This window comes from Miniopterus natalensis, chromosome 16 (assembly GCF_054644295.1).
Source record: "Miniopterus natalensis isolate mMinNat1 chromosome 16, mMinNat1.hap1, whole genome shotgun sequence".
NCBI lineage: Eukaryota > Metazoa > Chordata > Mammalia > Chiroptera > Miniopteridae > Miniopterus > Miniopterus natalensis.
The window spans coordinates 24,331,760-24,351,014 of record NC_142096.1 but is presented as its reverse complement, the minus strand read 5'-3'; the positions used below and the strand labels follow the sequence as shown (position 1 = coordinate 24,351,014).

The window sequence follows — 19,255 nt, the reverse complement described above, 5'->3', positions numbered from 1 at the left end:
GGAATTGCTGAGCTGCTCTCTGAGAGAAGTCAAGGGCTTACCAGGTAAACAGAATAGCATGTGCAAAGGCCCTGAGGCAGGTGAGAGCTTGGCAAAAATGGAGGACAGGAAGCAGAGAGAGTGAAAGTGAACCATAATGCAAATAAATTGGTGGGTAGAAGTTGCATAAGTCATGATAGAGAGGTTTGTCTTCATCCTAAGAACATGGGGATCCACTAAAGGTGTTTAAGCCAGGAGTGAAGTAATTATAGATTAGCATTTTGAAAAGATCAGCATGGCTACAGTGTGGAGTACAGCTTGGAAGAGGCCAGACTAGTTAGGAAGTGAGAGATGATGAAAACTTGTATCGGGTTGGGGTAAAAATGAAGTGAATGAACAGACTAGAGTGTTAAGGAAGTAAAGTGGACCGGACTTGGTGGTGATATAAGGAATGTAGTAGTGGGAGAAGTTAAGAGTCAGGGTTTTTTTGCCTTGCACAATGGAAAATAGGGAGCTCAAGAATCAGGTTTGGGGAAGAGGGAGATCATGAATTTTGGTGAATTTTGAGGTGCCTTTAAAATGTTCCATAGAAAATATCAGGTAGACAACTGGATGTAGAGGCCACAGCTCAGTAGACAGTAGGATGTGGTTAAGCGGTCACTGAAACTGCCATTGTGCATGGGATTGCCTAGATGTGGGAGGAGTGTGCTGAAATGCTTAATGTGGCGTCCACAAAATCTGGTTGTTGTTCTTATGTATAGATGACCGTTCCTTCCTTGGTGTAATAAATGTTTTACTATTGTCATCAACATGGACATTCTTTTTTTTGCAAAGTGTCTGCATTTAAATGAATATAGTGGGTTACAAGAGAAAAACATTTTTCTAGCCATGATATTACATTCTGCTGTGGTCCAGAGAAGGGGAAAAAAGAACACCAAATGGAATAAATGTAGACTATAGAAAAGGAAGAAAGTGAATTGATCCCACACTTGCTCCTGCTCCCTAGAGGGAGTGCTAGTACTTGGGACACTTGGTGAAGCATATGAAGCATTATGGGGAGGTCTTATAGCACCATCACCACACAGTCTTTGGGTTTCTTCCCTCTATTAAATAGGTTGTTTTATCCCCTATTCAGGCAACAGTTGCCAGGTATAGCACTGTGTTTTTTTTTTTATGAGATGTATTCTCCGTTCTCAAAAGCAACTTTCAAAAAACAGCCTGTTTATACATTAGGGATTCCTATAGTCAGAGGGCTTTTACTTGTGGGGTCAGAGGTTCATGAAAGATCCAAGGAGCCTGAAGAATGTGGAATCACAAAGCCATGAAAGGAGCAGTCAGTAGGGAAAGTGCTCTATAGGACAGACTGAAAAAGTCCGAGATTGGCAATGTGATAAGGTGATAAGCGCTGAGGTTAGAAGTGCTGTTCAGAAGCCCCAGGCTGCAGGAGTGCCCAGTGACTGAGGGAGCAGAGGCAGTGGCCTATGTGGTCCTAGGACCAGAGAATCATTCTCAGGAATGCAGAATCTCAGCTTCTGCCCCAGACCTAACAAATGAGAACCTGCATTTAAATAAGAACCCTAGGTGATTCTTAAGCACATAAAGTTTGAGAAGCACTGGTGTGGAATACTCTTTCAAGAAGTGTAGTGGTGGTCAGTAAGAGGATAAAAGCAAGAAGAGAGGGAGAGATTGGAAATGGAAATGCAAGAGAAAGAAGACCCCAAGAGGAGGCGGCCTGTGGAAAGGGGGAAGGGATGGAGAGAACCAATTAATTTGGAACTCTTTCTTGGTTGAGAAAAATGGGAAGGAGGGAAGGAAAAGGAAATGTGAGACCAAAGGCAGATAAAAGAGAAAACTCTATGGGCAGATGACCCAGTTCTCCCCAATAAAACTGGTGGCAAAGTCAACCCCTGAGGAGGAAAAGAGAGGTTAGGCCATAGTTTAGGAACTCCTTTCAACTCACAAGGCTCTCACTTAAATGACATTAACTTTTGGTTAAAATTTGTTTCCATTTTTTTCTGTAGCTCCTTTAAATAGATAAGCATCAATGTATTAAGATATTAAATACTTTAGTCATTTACAATAAAACTTTTGCGTATCTCCAAGTAGTTGAATGAGCCATGAACTTCAATAGGGTCAACATATAGCTTGCTGACACTATTAAGTCAAATAAATATCATGGTTACAAAAATGTATAAAAACATAAGAGAACAAAAAATTTTTTAAAATTTATACCTACAGTTTTTATGTCTGCAAAATTTGCTAAATAAATAAAATTATCTGAAAAGTTCATCTCACAGTCAGATATATTAGTGATTTACTTCATTGGTTTTTTGATGACCATTCAGCATGAGGTAAAGCATCTTCACAATGGATAGTGGAAATAAAAAATTTGACCTAGTTTGGCTCTTATATAAACTAAATATTTGATTTATAAGACACAAACGAACAAACCAATATGGCCTGTCATGTTTTTCCAGTTTCTAATTTATTCAACCTCCGCTCAATATTGATCCTGACAAGCAGAGTAACCCGAAGATAAATTTATTTACTCCACAGTTTAGTCAGAAACAAGCCAAAAATTATAGATTTTTCTCAGGCAGATGATGACAGGTAGTCAGGAGGATGACAAATGGCTATCCTTAGATTTAGTTAGGACAGTTGGGCCAGACGTTTCCGATAAAGATTGGAGCATGCTGGTCAAATACAGGTTCATCAGTGGCCATCATTAATTGTAGAGGGAGCATTGCCAGTGCTGCAGGCGTCCACACAGGAGCTCAGCGCCAACCCTGCATGGGAAACAGAATTGGCTCCTCGGGATTTTGCAGCACTCCTCTAAGTGATAGCATGACATGATCATTTATCAAACAGAGACTGACCAGAAAAGTGTCTGCTCCCTTTAGTAACTTATTGAAGAGCAGGAAAGTGAAAGCATTTTATTAAAGACAGGAAGGCAATGAACAACCAGAGCGTATCCAAAGGGTAATCATATTTCAGCACAGGATTAGTTTAGTCTTAAATAAACATGCACTGGAGGGAGTATGTCGAGGGTCATTTATCAAGTGAGGAACAATTAACAAAACTCTACAGGACTTTTATCTATATAAATGTGAAGTTTTCTTACTGTTATTATTAACTTTTGGATGATGAGGCAGCGTATTCAACACTAAAAAATGCAATGCACAATTCCTTCCTTAGAGGGTTTTAGACTAAGAGAAATACAAAGAAACTCTCACATAAAATAAGATAATTGTGGCTGTTTAACAAATGCTGGAGAGAGAGAGCATAATCCAGGGCTCAGGACTGAAGGATGAAGTTATAACTTTTGAAGATAGCTTCCCTATAAGTCAACTACTTGACAATGGGTCAGAAGCTTATTCTTTCTTAAACAATTTTTGTTCTCTGGTGACCAAAATTAAGAGAAAGAAATTAGCTGAGGGGTGGAAGGATAGGCAAAGAGGCAAAGAATTAACCCATTTATTATTACCTGCTTTGTTCAGGCATTACATGCTATGGCAACTAATCCTAATTATCCTCACTTTATAAATGAGGACACAGGCTTGCCTAAGGTCAAACAGTAAGCTGCAGTGCCAGGAAGTTTGGGATTGCCTGAATTTTTTTTTTTTTTTTTTTTTTAACAATTCCTATTTTTCACTTTATTTATTTGGATACCTTAGAGTCTACAGAAGTTAGCCCATGATTCAATAAGTGTTTTGTTGAATAATAAAGTAGGCAGAACTGGAAATACTTTTACCACTTTGTGTAGGAAAACTTCAGTCTCAGGAAGATTAAGGGACCTCCTAGGTACTCTGCAGTGGGTCCCAGACACCCAGTTGTCCTTGTAATTATTCCCCAAAGATAGCATTCTTCATGTAGATGCAGGTGCATATCTGCATATCCCAAATGTGTTACCGTCATGATATGAGAGAGTTTTGTAGAGATTTTCAATATGTAGAAGGGAATGGATGTCAAAGCTTCAAGTAAAAAAAAAAGTCTTCTAAAATCTAAAGAGTAAATGCAGTCTTATAAGCAATTTTTCCAAAAATGAAAAAATGAAATGTCTAAGCAACAATAAACATGGAGCAAACAAAAAATAAGATGGAAGGTACATATAGGTTAAATAGATCTACTAGGCTGAGAGGCATCAAGCTTTGAATGTAAGGAAATGATACAGGAGTAAAAATACCAGGCAATGTATGGTCAATTACTTCCAGGTTTGCAATTAAGACCATGTATGAATTAATCTATAATTCTTATTTCCTAATTTTCCCTTAAACCCTATGATAATTTTGGTCTTGGATAGAGGAAAACAAATGGAAGACCCATAGGTGCTTGTGTGCTGCTACCTGCTGGAATTAACTTTGCATTGCTCACCACCATATTCTAAGGAGCAGTCCCCCTAGATATGTACAAGATCACATGTCTGGCAGAGCTCTGAAAACCAGAAAGCTCTCCACAGAATTAATTATCACACTTATTTTTATCAGCAGCAAACAATTTACTTTAAAGTAATGTTTTTTCCCTATTAAAGGTAGTTTTCCTTTCCTTTATTATTTTTTTTAATCCTCACCTGAGAATATTTTATCCATCGCTTTTCAGAGAGAGTGGAAGAGAGAGAGAGAGAGAGAAACATCAATGTGAGAGAGACACATCAATTGGTTGCCTGTGGAGACTGAGCCTGTAACCAAGGTACGTTCCCTTGGCCAGAATCAAACCTGGGACCTTTCAGTCCAAGGGCCGACGCTCTAACCACTGAGCCAAACCAGCTAGGGCCTTTCTTTTCTTTTTTGCCTATAGCTATTGAATTTTTAAAAATCAATTGAAGGCTATAGAGTAGAAAAACAGTTTTTGCATTGCTTATTTTGAGTAATTAATTACAGATTAAACTTATCTGATTTTAAAAATTAAAAACCAAACTTTGGGGCACATATAATACTCCAAGTATATTTCACTTCCATTAAATAGCTAAAATAAAATATACATATTTAAAAATGAGGAAGGGGAGAAAGCAAGGAAAGGAATGGCAAAAAACAAGGCATTGGAGAAAAGGGTAGTAGAAATGGAAAAAGAAGAGCCCTGATTGGGAGAGAGAGGAGGTAAAGAGGGCGAACTGAGAGAACTGATTCTTAAATGCTATTAATCTTTTTCTCAAATTCACTTAGATTGTAGACCATGGAATAACTTAGTTACTTCTTGAAATATCAATTAGCTGATTTTCTTGTAACTATAAAAACACCAATGTTTATGATATACATAAAACAAAACTGTACACACATGACGATTAAAAAAGAATTCCCTATGCTCAAAAAAGAATATTTGCCAACATATTGAAAATGATCTTTGAGTGATAAGCGTGGAAGTGATTTTTTTCTATTTTCCCTTTTTACAGATTTTTAAAATTAATATTCATTCTTTATAAAATAAAAAGCAAATATATATGGCTTGCAATGCCAATGGACTGCTTACTCACTACTCCTTAATTGACTTAATCTGGAAACTTCTACAAGCTCCACTAAGAATAAGGCATCTTCTGCAGGAGGGATGGCCAGAGGGATGAAAGTTTTTTTCTGAACTGCAGGTTGGGCCTATTTAAGGGCTATCACAAAGAACAGCTCCATGCCCCCAACTCAGGACCTCACTTTTTGCCTTCTCTTTAGCACTCCTCTATGATTAGTATATAAACCATTTTATCCAAAAATCATTTATTGTATACCTTCTAAGTAGCTGGCACTGAGCTAGAATTCCACAAAAAGCATTAATTTCCTTTATAAATGGTTATCTGAATATAAAATACTGATAATTATGAAATATTTTGTCTTTTTCTTCTACAATTATAGGATTTGGAATTTTTACTGAACAAGTTGATGAAGCTGTGGAAAATGGATCTAAAAGGAAATCCTGTTTGTCTCAAACCAAAATACAGAGACAGATTGATACTGGTCTCCAAATCACTGGGTACACATTTATACTATGTTAATATAATTTTCTTAGAAAAAGAGACCTGGTTCACTTTTTAGTTAATTTATCAGCAAGCCCTCAGAAATATAATATGGCATCTGGATCTACAAAAATAGTCAACTTTATGGGGGGAGGTAGAATAGGGTACAGGGGAGATAAATGGCGATGGGAGGAGATTTGACTTGGGGTGGTGAACACACAATACAGATGATGTATTGTAGAATTGTACACCTGAAACCTATATAATTTTATTAACCAATGCCACCCCAATAAATTCAACTTAAAAAGGCAGTTCAAAAAGGTCAACTTTAAGTTCAATATATTTTTAATAATAGCAAAAGTTAAAATTGAGAAACAAAGCATAAAAAAATCTGTTCAGAAATAATTAATTGAAGTACCAGATACTCTTTCTTAATTATTATCTTTTTAAAAATATGTCTTTATTGATTTCAGAGAGAGGGGGAGAGAGAGATAGAAACATCAATGATGAGAGAGTCATTAATTGGCTGCCTCCTGCACACCCCCCTACTGGGGATGGAGCCCGAAATCTGGGCATGTGACCTGACGGAAATTGAGCCTCCATCTCCTGGATCATAGGTTGATGTTCAACTGCTGAACCACTCTGGCCGGGCAGATACTCTTTCTTTTAAAAAAAAAAATACAGCTGTTACCAATAAAAATGGTTAGTCATAAGTGTGTAAAAATGGTTAGTCATAAGTGTGTAAAAATTGCTCACCTTTTGTCAGATTTCCATGGGCACAAATCCTCTGCAGATCCTGAGCCTCTTTAGTTCTTGCATTGACCAAGGTTTTCACTGCTGACACTTGCCAAATGGTACCCTAAAAACATATAGGAGTTCCTTTCATTCAAAAGTAGAGCAGGGTGGGGAGTTCTTTATGAGACCCTTACAAATAATAAAATTCCTGGATATGCACTATATGGATGGGGGACATGGACCAGTATAGGAACCAATGAGGGACAATGAAGGCCCTCTCACAAAGGAGATTCGTGAACCAGTTTCCTGTATCAGAACTTCTGTGACATGGGTATAAAAACTAATGTATGCCAAACTATTTCAAAGCTCACACCTGTAGCAAGCCTTGATCAATCATAATGTTAGTGCAGTGATTCTCTTGGGGGAGGAAGGGATTGACAGAGGGCATACGGTTTTTCACTATACATATGTGAGGGTGCTACCCTGCCTACCTTTACCCCACCAGCCAAGCGTAGGAGAGAACAGTCGTATACTTTTTAAAGCTCTACAGATGATCCTGCCATGCACCACCACCAACTGCCCATCTCTTCCCATTCTGCCCACTGCACACAATTGTATTAGTCCACTTTCCTTAGGAAGTAAAGTAAATACAATTAATGTTTGATAATTAAGAATCTTCCGATGTTCATGAACCATTTCTGGAAACATTTCTCATGATACAGTACCGTAGGTGATGGTGTAAAAGATATGGAGATAAGTGTACTGGTTTCCAAATAAAGAGAATTTATTCAAAGTTTATAAAAAGTAAATATTCTTTTCTATTACATATTTTATTATTGTAAAATTAATACATATTTCTTCTAGAAAATGCAGAAAATATAGAAAAGAAAATATCATTCATAATCCTGCCATAAATCTGTTTAGATTTTGGTTTATGTTCTCACAGTCCTTTTCTTCTTTGCATATATACATATATAACAAATTCTCTTTGATTTAACTTGTCTTATTTTAATTTCATCTTTTTCCTAAATACAAAACCAAAAAATCACAATGTTAATTGAGGCCTGGTTTGATATGTCCCAGTAAAAAGAACTCTAGGGAGCCATTTTCTGTTTTGTAAGTAACCCAGTCTTGACCAAATAGAGTGACAATCCACACACTTGGTTTACTTAGTATGAGTGAAAGCAAATGTTGTGTTGAAAGCAACTCATTAAAACAGATCTCACAGGTCTCTGATCTCGTGTCCATCCCCGGCATCCCCTCCTGAACAACCTGCACACCTAATATCCTCAAATGAGATCATCTGCTAAATGTGAGATGAATCAGAGGTACTGAGGCATAGTCTAGTCATTCTTCAGCTTTGCATGGAACTTCAACATAGGAAATGAGATTATGGTAAAAGATGGGTTTTCTTCCTTGTCCTTATAATAGATGTTTTAAAAGTATACTGATTTACACATATCACATCCAAAAATATACTCATAAATTATATAATTACTAATAAAAACAGATCTTGAAAGACATTAATAAATACAAGCGGTTGGGATAACTGAGAGTAAAAGAATGACCTTTAATGTAAAGTTATAAGTACTAAGATGTATGATGATAAAATATTTAGCCAATTTCTCACATTATAATTCGGAAAGTGCTATTATTCAGTTAAAATAAGTACAAGAGACAAGATGTGGAAATACTTATACTTCCAGAGTTTATGGTTCTAGTTTATATTTCCAGTTTCATCACTTAATTATGGGTATAACAATATTATAGATAATATTTAAGTTGCAATGTTAATACTTTCAGGAGTACAATTAGTATTTTATCAGGATATTTTCATTTTACCCTGTAAGAATATGACCCCCAAAATGTTACTACATCCTTTCTACATTCTGGAATCTAGTAGATTATATGGGTGATGAGAGAAAATATAGATTTAATTTTTAAAACTGCTATATAAGCAAATTTTGCTAGAAAATATAGTCTGTACATTAAATGAAGGCCACCTGTATTCATGTGATTAAAAAGGTCATATAAAATATCCTATAATTTTACAATATATCTATATACAATAAAATACTATAAAAAATGATTAAAAATCAAATTTAAAAAATATATAGTAAAATGCTCACAATACAATATTAAAAAGTAGGCTGTAATGCTGTATAAATAGAGAATTCCAATTTTATATAATATGCATATATATATACATACATACATAGAAAACAAAAAAATGCTCAGAAGTATACTAAAGTGTTATCAGTGATTTTTAGTTATTATTTCTAGTTATGGAGAACAGGAAATGTTAATTTTGCTTTCTTTTTCCGTTTTTGTTTTTTTGTGTGTGTGTTCTACAAATATCTTACAACATACAAAAATTATCTGTATAATTTAAGATGATCAATTTTCAAAACTTTATTAAAGGGACAAAATGTAAAGATAGCTGAAATCTCACTTCATAGAACCAAGAGGCCAGCTATGTGGGTTGTTCCTATTATATAGCCTATGTCCTAGGATATAATAAGCATTATTAATGTATGTGTTTTTAAAACACCATGTTACATATATAAAATTTCTTGTTCTCGTTAAGATAAAAATGTTTTGCTTTTTCCTAAGAATAACCATAATATTATTTAAAATAGATAATATTTAATTTTTGTTATGTATGACATTTTTGTTTTTTAAAATAACAACATAACTTACGTATGACCCTAGAAGGGTTACCATACATCAAATGTTTACAATGATTGTCTTTGTCAGTGATGGGAAGGAGAGGTATTGATAGTAATTACAGATCCTTTTTATATTTTTTTATCATGTGCTTTATAATAAGCACTATTCTTCCTTAAATCAGAAAAAAAATTAAAAATAAATAAAACCTGAAAATACAGAAATTGTGTAAATAAGATATTTTTAAAATAAATTTATTTATTTCAGCATATAGTGTAACAAGTTTGTGTGTCCCTGAACAAGAAATATATATATTTGACCTATATAGTAACATTTATATATTGTATTTTTTAACATATATATTTTTATCTAGACTGTCTTGATGGAAAAGAAATTAAAAATATGGAAAGACAATTTCTAATAAATTGGAAAGCATCCAAAGATGCCAAGAAAATCATCAAGAAGCGGAACAGTAAAAAAGAGGATGGAAGTAACTCATACCTAAGTAAGGGGACTGCCATACATTAGCCGACCGATCTACTAGCAAGGGAATATTCTACTCAACAACAAAAAAATGCCATGAAATGAAGCTTTGCTTAGGTTTTGTTTAAGGTTTTTGATTTTTTTAAACTTATTTACAATTCCTAGGAAATTTAACCTGTAATGTTTATACCTGAAAATGGTAGCCACTATCAGGTAAACCTGTGTTTGGTTCCTACTGAGTATGACTGTGTCAATTATGTAAACAGAGAGCCCTACGGGCGGGGGGAAATGTGTACTTTTATGTCTGGCAAAAGTGTATGGTATTAGTTATGTAAATGGTGAAACAACAACCAGCTATGTGAAGTATGAAACCTAAGTCACCAGTATATTTCTTTAGCAACAGTGCAAAAATTACATTTTTCATCAGGATAGAAAATAGAAATGTGTCACAACCACATCTGTGGCCTATACTCTGTGACCTGTCCCCTTTCTTATGCACATGGCACAACACTTGCATATTTTGATTATAATATGCCTAAGGCATGTGGCCAATAGCTAATGCTATGGTCTTTATGTAAAGGCTCTGTTATTACTAAGAGAAATAGAAAGCATGAATTAAAGTCTAGAATATATATTTTAAAATCTACAATATACTTTCAGATCTTTAGAAGAGCTAAGATGAACCTTTTAAAGACACCTCAGTATAACCAAATACATTGTAAGTAACAGGAATTCTTAGAAAGAGGGTAATTTTTGTACTCCCTGACCTTTTACATAGTTTTGATAGCCTTATATGTAAATTTGGAGTTCTATATTAGAGATATATGCTAAGATTATAAGGACTATGACTTCCAAGGATCTTACAATAAAAATCTTGTCCTAAATATAACCACATAACTATATAACTGAAAATTGAAAACAAAATCACTTTAACAAAATCCAAAATATATGCATATCTTTTAGTATTTACTTTTGTAGTGATTCAATGGAAACACTAATTTATTCACTTAATAAACATTTATTGAGCACCTTGGATATGTCCCAGACTATGCTAGCCCCTGAGAATCAAAACTGATTAAGGCAGATCCTCCTTAAACGGAAATCACTGCTAGAAAGGGAGAAAGACCTGTAAATATGTGGAATATTAAGAGCCAAAATAAAGGCATGAACATATTCCAAAAACTATACACGACTAATCCATTCCCTAAAGTAAACACTCTGAAAAAATAAACTCAAAAAAGCAAAATGCAAGGGCAACTAATATTTACATTAATGTTGGTGTACCCATTTTGTCTATGAGAATTGACTATAAACTTTTCTGTGTAGGTTTTTATGTATGAAAGTCTATGATATTTTATCTTGGATATTAATTTTGTATTGGTTCTACTGTGGATCTAGTTAACTTTGTTTAATTCCATTTCATAAAATGTAATTTTAGATAGTCTAATGCTATGTTTACAATTAATTATTAGTTTCAATGCATAATGCTTTTAATTCTTTGTACGCTACAGGTAACTTTGAAACAATGCATCACTTGGTTCCTGTTTATTACCCACAGGTGGGTAAGCCAAAATTAATCTTCTTATCTGAAGCACAGAGATATTTTGTTAATGAAAATACATCTCCAGAAAGCTTCCAAGATGATAACCCTAAAATTATTGAAGAGACCAGGTAGGTTCTTTCAAATATTTGTGAGGTTTATCTTTTTTAAAAAATCTTTATTGTTGGAAGTATTACAGATGTCCCCCTTTTTCCCCCATTGACCCCTTCTATCCCTCATCCTGGAGATTTGTCTTTTTGGGGAAGATGGGACATTCTCACTGTCAACAACACAGAGGAAGAGAGGCCCTTCATCTGTCTCTCCTAGTTCACTGTTCTCAATTCTTCTTGGTCAAGCACTGTTCCCCCCGAACACAACCAAAAAAAAAAGTTCATTGTTGGTCGGCCGAAACAGTTACAAAATTGAGGTGGAAGAGTTGGTTCAAGAAGAACTAGAAGTCACTAGACTCGACACTGAGTTAGGGAATGTAACTCAGGGAAGTCCCAGAGCAACAGAAAAGATGCTTGAATGAGCAGGGATCATATCAAAGGAGCCTGAGGCCCAGTTGATGATGGGAGGTCCATTAAGTGAGTGGATGACTACACCAAGGGCATCTGGTGGCAGAAAGGAGCGGAGAGGCCGGCTACTTTCACCACTTCTCCAAACCAAGTTATCTGGTGTCCCTGAAGGAGACATCAGAAGTTCATTAGATTCTCAAAGGGGCTTATGATCCAAAAAATAGTTTAAAAATCACTGTTCTAAACCTTGAGTATATATATAATTTAGCTCTGTGTGAGTCAGCTATAACTCTCTTGATGAGAAGGAAATTACTTTGAGGGTTTTAAAAGATATTATTTTGATGTAAAGAGAAGCCATAACCGAAAATAACTTCATTTATTCATAAAACAAATAGGCACCTGTTATACACTGGCAATACTGAATATAAAGACTCCAATGAGATAGTCCTGATCTCAAAGATCTTGCAACAAGCTACTTGGAGAGTCAAATGTGATCTATTTACTGCATAGTGTGATAAATGCTGTGGGCACTGTAAACCAGATCTTAATACATCCTATAAATTATTCAACTTTTTTTTCATTTATAGTAAAAAATGATTGCTCTATTGATCTTTCCAATAGTAGCCATTACAATATAATGAAGGGCAATAGCATATTTCATTGAGAAAGTAATCAGAGGCAGTGGAGATACTTTGGAAGGACATATTTTGGAATAGATTTCCTTTTTCAAGAACTGTCTGCTGAAGGTCAGGTGGCTTTGTCATGAGACCCTCTTTGCAGGGTCCAATCAAGGGATGGTGACTTACCATTCCTTAATGGAGCCACCTGAAGAAGACCCATGAACAACACAGCTGCACTGGCTGACCTCCATTGCCTAAAGACTGGCTTGGGCTTGCAGGGATGGAGGTTTAAGAGAGAGAGGGTCCTATGAGTCTGGAAAATGCTTTATTTGGAGAGAGGAGAAAGGAGTCCTAGTTTTGGTCTTGCCTCCTCCCCATTCACACACATACATGCACAAAAACTGGAAGCTGCGTGAAAATTTGCTTTACTGCTTCTGTCCGTTGTGATTACCATCAAAACCTTAGCCAGTTTGTCCGTAGTACCCCAATAGTTTCTTAAAGATTTACACGACTGGTGTCAAGTCCACAATAGTGTTCTTGAGTTTTGTGTCTTGACAAGCCATTTTGAAAGGTCTTCCTAGTATATCATCAAGATGGAAAAGAAAGCAATAAAAATGGACACAGCCTCAGAAAACAATGTTGGTAAACTCTATACACTGCCACACACACTAAGATCAGTTGTGAACTGTGACACATACCACATATTTGTAGCCCCAAGCAAAGCTGTAGTCACTAGGACTACACTGATGAAAACAGCAAATAAATCACTCTGTCCTCGTTGTCCTAACTAGGAACACTCAATACAAAGCTAAATGCATTTTTAACTACTACGTACTACTAAGACAGGCTACCCTGAAAGAAGCCAGCAGAATAGAGGGGTTCCTGTGAGAAGAACATAAAGAATGTTCTTTTACTGCTACTGTTAGTGAGGTTGATTATGTTCAATCCTGAGTCTTCAGATTTATAATGTGAAAAAATATTATATAAATATGTTATTTTATTTTTTAATGTTCTATTTATTGATTTTTTTTAGAGAGAGGGAGGTAGGGAGGAAATGGGGGGGGAGAGAGAGAGAGAGACATTGATTTGTTGTTCCACTTATCTATGCATTCATTGGTTGATTCTGATATGTGCTCTGACCGGGGATCGAACCCGCAACCTTGGTGTACTGGGACGACACTCTAACTAACTGAGCTAACCAGCCAAGGCTTACTAAAATATTTTAAATGTTTATTTCCTCAGGTGACATTTTTAAAGTATGTTTTTATTGATTTCAGAGAGAGGAAGGGAAAGGGGGGGAGAGAGAGAAACATCAATGATGAGTCACTGGTTGGCTGCATCCTGCATGCCCCCCCCTGGGGATCAAGCCCACATCCAGGGTATTTGCCCTGACGGGAATTGAACCATGACCTTCTGGTTCCTAAGTCAATGCACAAGCACTGAGCCATGCCAGCCAGGCTCCTCAGGTGACATTTTTATGGAGGACAAACAAAAATATTGCTTTGTTATCACAAAAGATTTGTCTTGTTAAATGGGAATATCAGTTCTACCTCTCTTTAATATAAAAGGTGAACAGCCCTGGCCAGTGTTGCTCAGTAGTAGAGCATCGACCTGCACACCAAAGGGTTGCAGGTTCGATTCCGGGTCAAGGGCACGTATCTGGGTTGCAGGTTCGTTCGGGCCAGGTTACAGTGGGCGCGGGAGGCAACCCAACGACGTGTCTCTCTCACATCAATGTTTCTCTCTCTGTCTGTCTGTCTCTCTCCATCCACCCCCCTCTAAAAATCAGTGGGAAAAATATCCTTTGGTGAGGATTAACAAAACAAAACAAAACAAGGTGGCCAAGTATATGATGGAATTTCATTAAGCTCATGATATAGGTTTTTAGGGTGTGCCTATTGCTAACATTTACTAATTTAGATTTTTAGGGTGTACCTATTGCTAACATTTTACTAATTTAGTGTAAAGCTAAGAGATGAGAATAAAGCTAGAATGTAGGTAAAATGTTAAAAACAAAATACTCAGCCCAAACATACAGATTTTCAGTTTCTAAAAAGTTGGTTAAAGCAACTCCTTCCCTTAATTACCTTAAGGGGGAGAATCGCTGGACAAGTGGCCTACGGTCGACATTTAATATTCCAAGTGGGGAGCCTACTCAGAGGTGGAAAGTAGCTTAGAGTGTTTCTTCCAAAATGCTAAAAGCATGTGCCCTGCACTCCTTTAAGATTCCACACATTGGGAGCTATGCCTGTATCCTTGTGGAACCCAGTGAAGCAACATCTGTGCAGTGACAGGGGAATGTTTTCCACCTCCTTTATAAATGCATGCAGTCTGTGCTCATGTATATTTACACAAGCCTGCCTTCCCTACAGGGAGGAAAAAGTCAGACTCATTGACGTTGTTTTTGACCCTCAAACTGAACTTGATACTATCAATGTACACTTTAATTAAAGATTAGTTTCAAAACTATTTTTTATTTAAAGGCTGATTCTGAACAAATGCCTTCACGGTTCAATTAAAAATAATATATGGTATTAAACAAAAAATGTACACATTGCTTCTTTCTGTGTTTGTCACAGATGTTTCCTCTCTTTTCAAACATTAGGAGGTGCTTGAGCCTTAGTAATTTAAAAACAGACATTAAATGCATTTATACATTATAAATAAGATCCACTGAGAATACTGTACAGAGCTATGCAATGATAAAAGCATATTGGTACTTGATTATTTTACTATCTTTCAAGCCTATGCAATGTCAATAGAGTCAAATCATCTCTTTTGTTAAAGAAAAATAATAACTTTCTAGCTGTGTGAGAATGCCCTTAGTTTCAGATTCCTTTAAGGAATGTGAATCCCTGGAACCCATAATTCGTAGGAAATGTTCAGTTATTTAACAATATATAAAATACCTACTATCTTTAGTTAGACTATGAAAGCATTAGATTTCTGTGAGTTAAAAATGAACGTTAAAACAGTAAAAATAATTTGCTTTCACCACTGTGAAGGTTATGCTTAAACAGTTGTAACAAGAGATCTCCTATGTGCTTCAAGAAGAATTTTTAAAACTTAGAAAATATTTTTAGTCACAAAACTCTGGGATGATCCTACCTAAGCGCTTTTAATTGTACTGTGTTAAACCCAACTGCAGTCTAAATAATTTTATAGGCAAAATAAGCTCATACATATCAATAATATAGATATAATGTTAAGATTTTGATTTGCAATTCTCAAAGGATCCTTTTTGAAATTAGGACACAACCCCCTCAAAAAAAGAAGCAATTGTGGTAAGCAAAAAAGTTTTTAAAAACAGTCCAAAGGTAGCTTTTGTGACTTTTAGTCTCAGCTAGGTCAATGGCTTCCTCTGTGAACAAGAGTCGTGTAAGATCTAATTTATGATAATTATATTAGTTATTTTACAGTCTAAAATGTCTCTTTTGGAAGGTGAACCTTCATTACCTAAACAAATTTTTTTTAAAAGTAGAACCCTGCCCTAGCCTGTCTTGCTCAGTGGTTAGAGCATCATCCGCGGACAGAAGGGTCCCGGGTTCGATTCCAGCCAAGGGCAGGTGCCTTGGTTGCAGGCTTGATCCCCATGTGGGAGGCAACCAGTCAATGTGTCTCTCTCACATCCATGTTTCTCTCCTCTCTCTCCCCTCTCCTCTTCTCTGTCTCTCTCTCTCTTTCTCTCTCTCTCTCCCCCTTTCCACTCTCTCTGAAAAGCAATGGAAAAAATATCCATGGGTGAGGATTTAAAAAAAAAAAAAAAAAGTAGAACCCTTTGAGATAGTACTATCAGCCCCATTTTATAGATGGGGAAATGAATTTGCCCTGGAAAGGCCCAAAGGAGCCCAAGCCACATTATTGCCATGAGGCAGAGCTGGAACTCGAATCCAGGTCACTGACTCCAAAAGCCAAGTTCTCAACTACTCTGCAAGGGTGTCTCAAAAACTCCCTCAGGTACAGGCAGGTAAAGTAAATGAGAGAAGCTGATGAGGTGAATTGGAGAGCACATGTCCAACTTAAGGTGGCTGCAAGTACTTGGCTCCAAAGCAATGTATGTAGCCAAGTATATATGCTCAACTTGAGAAATAAGACTAGCTGGCAAGCAAGATATCTAGACTGTGAAATCACCTGATTTTTAAATTTTGCATCAATTTTTTTTCTTTTTCTTTTTAAAAAAATATATCTTTATTGATTTCAGAGAGAGGAAAGGAGAGGGAGAGAGAGAGATAGAAACATCAATGATGAGAGAGTCGTTGATCAAGCCCGCAACAGGGTATGTGCCCTGACGGGGAATCGAACCCTGATCGCCTGGATCCTAGGTTGATGCTCAACCGCTGAGCCATGCCCAGCCGGGCTCAATTTTTTTTCTTAAAAAGTATCTATTAAAGTAAAATTTTTAAAAATCTGGTAATGCTAGCAAGGATATGAAACAACTGGAACTCTCATGCATTACTGGTGGGAATGCAAAAATAGTACAGCCGCTTTGGAAAATATTTTGCATATTCTTATAAAGTTACACATATACTTACCATACCTAGCAGTCCTATTCCTAAGTGAAATGAACCTATACTCACTGAAGAAGCCAGACTTAAGGGCTACATACTGTATAACTCTAAGACATTGTGGCAAGGCAAAACCATAGAGACAGAAAACAGATCATTAGTTGCCAAGGACTAGGGTTTGACTACAAAGCGTAAGCACAAAGGAATTTGGCGGGGGGAGAGGGGGCATATTACAGATCTTTACTGTGGTAGTGGTTACATGTCTATACATGTTTATCAAAACTTACTGAACTATATACTCAAAAGAATAAATTGATGTAAATTATGTCTTAAATAACGAGGGAAATAGTTGAAAAGTGAAAAAAAGCACCAACTATATAAAACCTTTTGTGATATAATATGCATGCATATATATAACTAATCGATATATTTTCTTCACTGCTGTGTGATTATTTTACATTATAAAGACAGTGAGTTAAGATGGCAAGTAATTTGACATATTTAGAAAAAAGACAAATACCATTTTTAAGACCTACACCACACCCTGTGAAATAAAATTTACAGCACTCTAAAGCCATGTGCTTTCCGGGGTCCTAGACAAGAACTTCAAAGAATGATCTACTATGAAAATAGTATCTGGATTATTAATATGGAGTCAAGTTAAAGTATGCTCTTTATTGAGATAATAGATTCAAAAAGTATTTTGAAGATTATGAAGAACTCTACAAATATTAAATAGTATGGTAAAAAGCACAAGTATTAGGGTCAGTCTGCTTGGCTTAAATCCCGTCTCCACCACTTATTTAGCTGTGCGGCCTTGGAAAAATTACTTAATCCTTCTGAGCCTTACTTTCTCAACTGTAAAATGTAAAATCCTCAAAGTGTTTTTGTAAATACTAAATGGAAAATATAGTACTTTTTGTAAAGCACTTAGCACATATAAAGGGTTAATTAAGTAAGTTATCTGTTACTAATTTACATAACGTTGAAAATTTGAAGACTTTCATCTTCTATTTTTGATTTAACTGCAAACACTGGTTTCTTGCAGGCATTAGGACTAACAGAATTAGCGGATTCAGGGAGCCTACTTGGAAGGGCAGCAGATAGGGCAAGGGGGTGGCTGGCTGTGATTGTACTTGTTACATCAGTACTTCCTTTGGAACCTGACCTGGGCAGCGTAGCTGGCCAGGGGCCAGCCACTGTTAGCCTCTGTAGTGTCCCCTCCTGCACTCCGCCTGAGGGTGGGCTAGGGTGAGGAGGCGAGATGCCGAGGGTGCACAATTTAAGGAGCCCTAGGCACCTAACTTGCCTCACCCTAGACCTGGCCCACCTTCCCTCCCTTATGCTTATTTCACACCTCTCCCAACTCAGACTTTCCTATTCTTCCCTATCCTGGCGGGGGGTGGGGGGGGTGGGGGGGTGGGGGGTGGAATCTTTGCTTCCGCTTTCTTTAAATTCTGAAAAGATTTGCACAGTTTGGTGACTAATCATTAGCCTTTAATTGCTATTGTGTCCTAGATTCTATGTTTGCGACCTGTTTTGGATAATTTTCATTTTTGAACTAATTTAACGCTGGGTTCTCCCCCCCGCCCCCCCCAACAGGAATCTCTCTCTGGAGGAATCTGAAAGGTTGTGACAAAAAATTATAAACATGAACCTCACCATCTCCGTAACCCAAAAGTATAAAAAATTTGTTTGTAAAAAAAAGAATCCGTTCAGCCCTAAGAAGTCTGCAACGTTTGACTCCCCCCCCCCCCCCTTCGGACAAGGCAACATCACCCCTGTGGTTTGTATCTTTAGGGTGTCTTGTTATAAGAGAAACGCCTTTCAGTTCTGGTTTCACTTGTTCCCTCACTGCACCCGGAACGCGGCTTTCCCGGCGCTCCCTCCCCACCACGCGTGCTTCACTGGGAAAGGAGGAGGCTCTCGCCGGGAAGCGAGGCTTCTGGGACCAGCGGCGGCCGCGCGGCTCGCGCCCAGGTGCAGCCCCAGCGGGTCCCGAGGCGCGCGGCCGGAGCCGGGGTTCCTCTGACCCCTCACGCGGCGCGGGCGCGGCTGCGCGGCCACCGCCGTCACGCGGCGGAACCTGGTCGTTACCGTTCGAAACTCTTGGAAAGTGCGAAGTTACGTCGCGCATGCAAGAGCAGTTTCACGAATGATACCCTTGTTCCGCTTCACCCCAAAGACGACTTTTTAAGGTCCTGCTCCTCGAATTGCAGGCAGGGTCCAGGATACACTAATTAGAGGCTAGAAAACGTGCCTCCCGAGGCGAG

The 19,255-nt window shown here is 37.1% G+C and overlaps 1 protein-coding gene across 1 annotated transcript in view; it reads left to right on the top strand.

Moving 5' to 3' along the window:
• PPP1R42 (protein phosphatase 1 regulatory subunit 42) overlaps window positions 1-18,668 on the top strand; it is a 33,563-nt gene extending 14,895 nt beyond the window's left edge. Inside the window, 5 exon segments of the mRNA XM_087825174.1 lie at window positions 5,814-5,931; window positions 9,690-9,821; window positions 11,311-11,470; window positions 18,585-18,610; window positions 18,613-18,668. Coding sequence (XP_087681300.1) covers window positions 5,814-5,931; window positions 9,690-9,821; window positions 11,311-11,470; window positions 18,585-18,610; window positions 18,613-18,668 — 492 coding nt within the window.
• The last annotated feature ends 587 nt before the right edge of the window (window positions 18,669-19,255 follow it).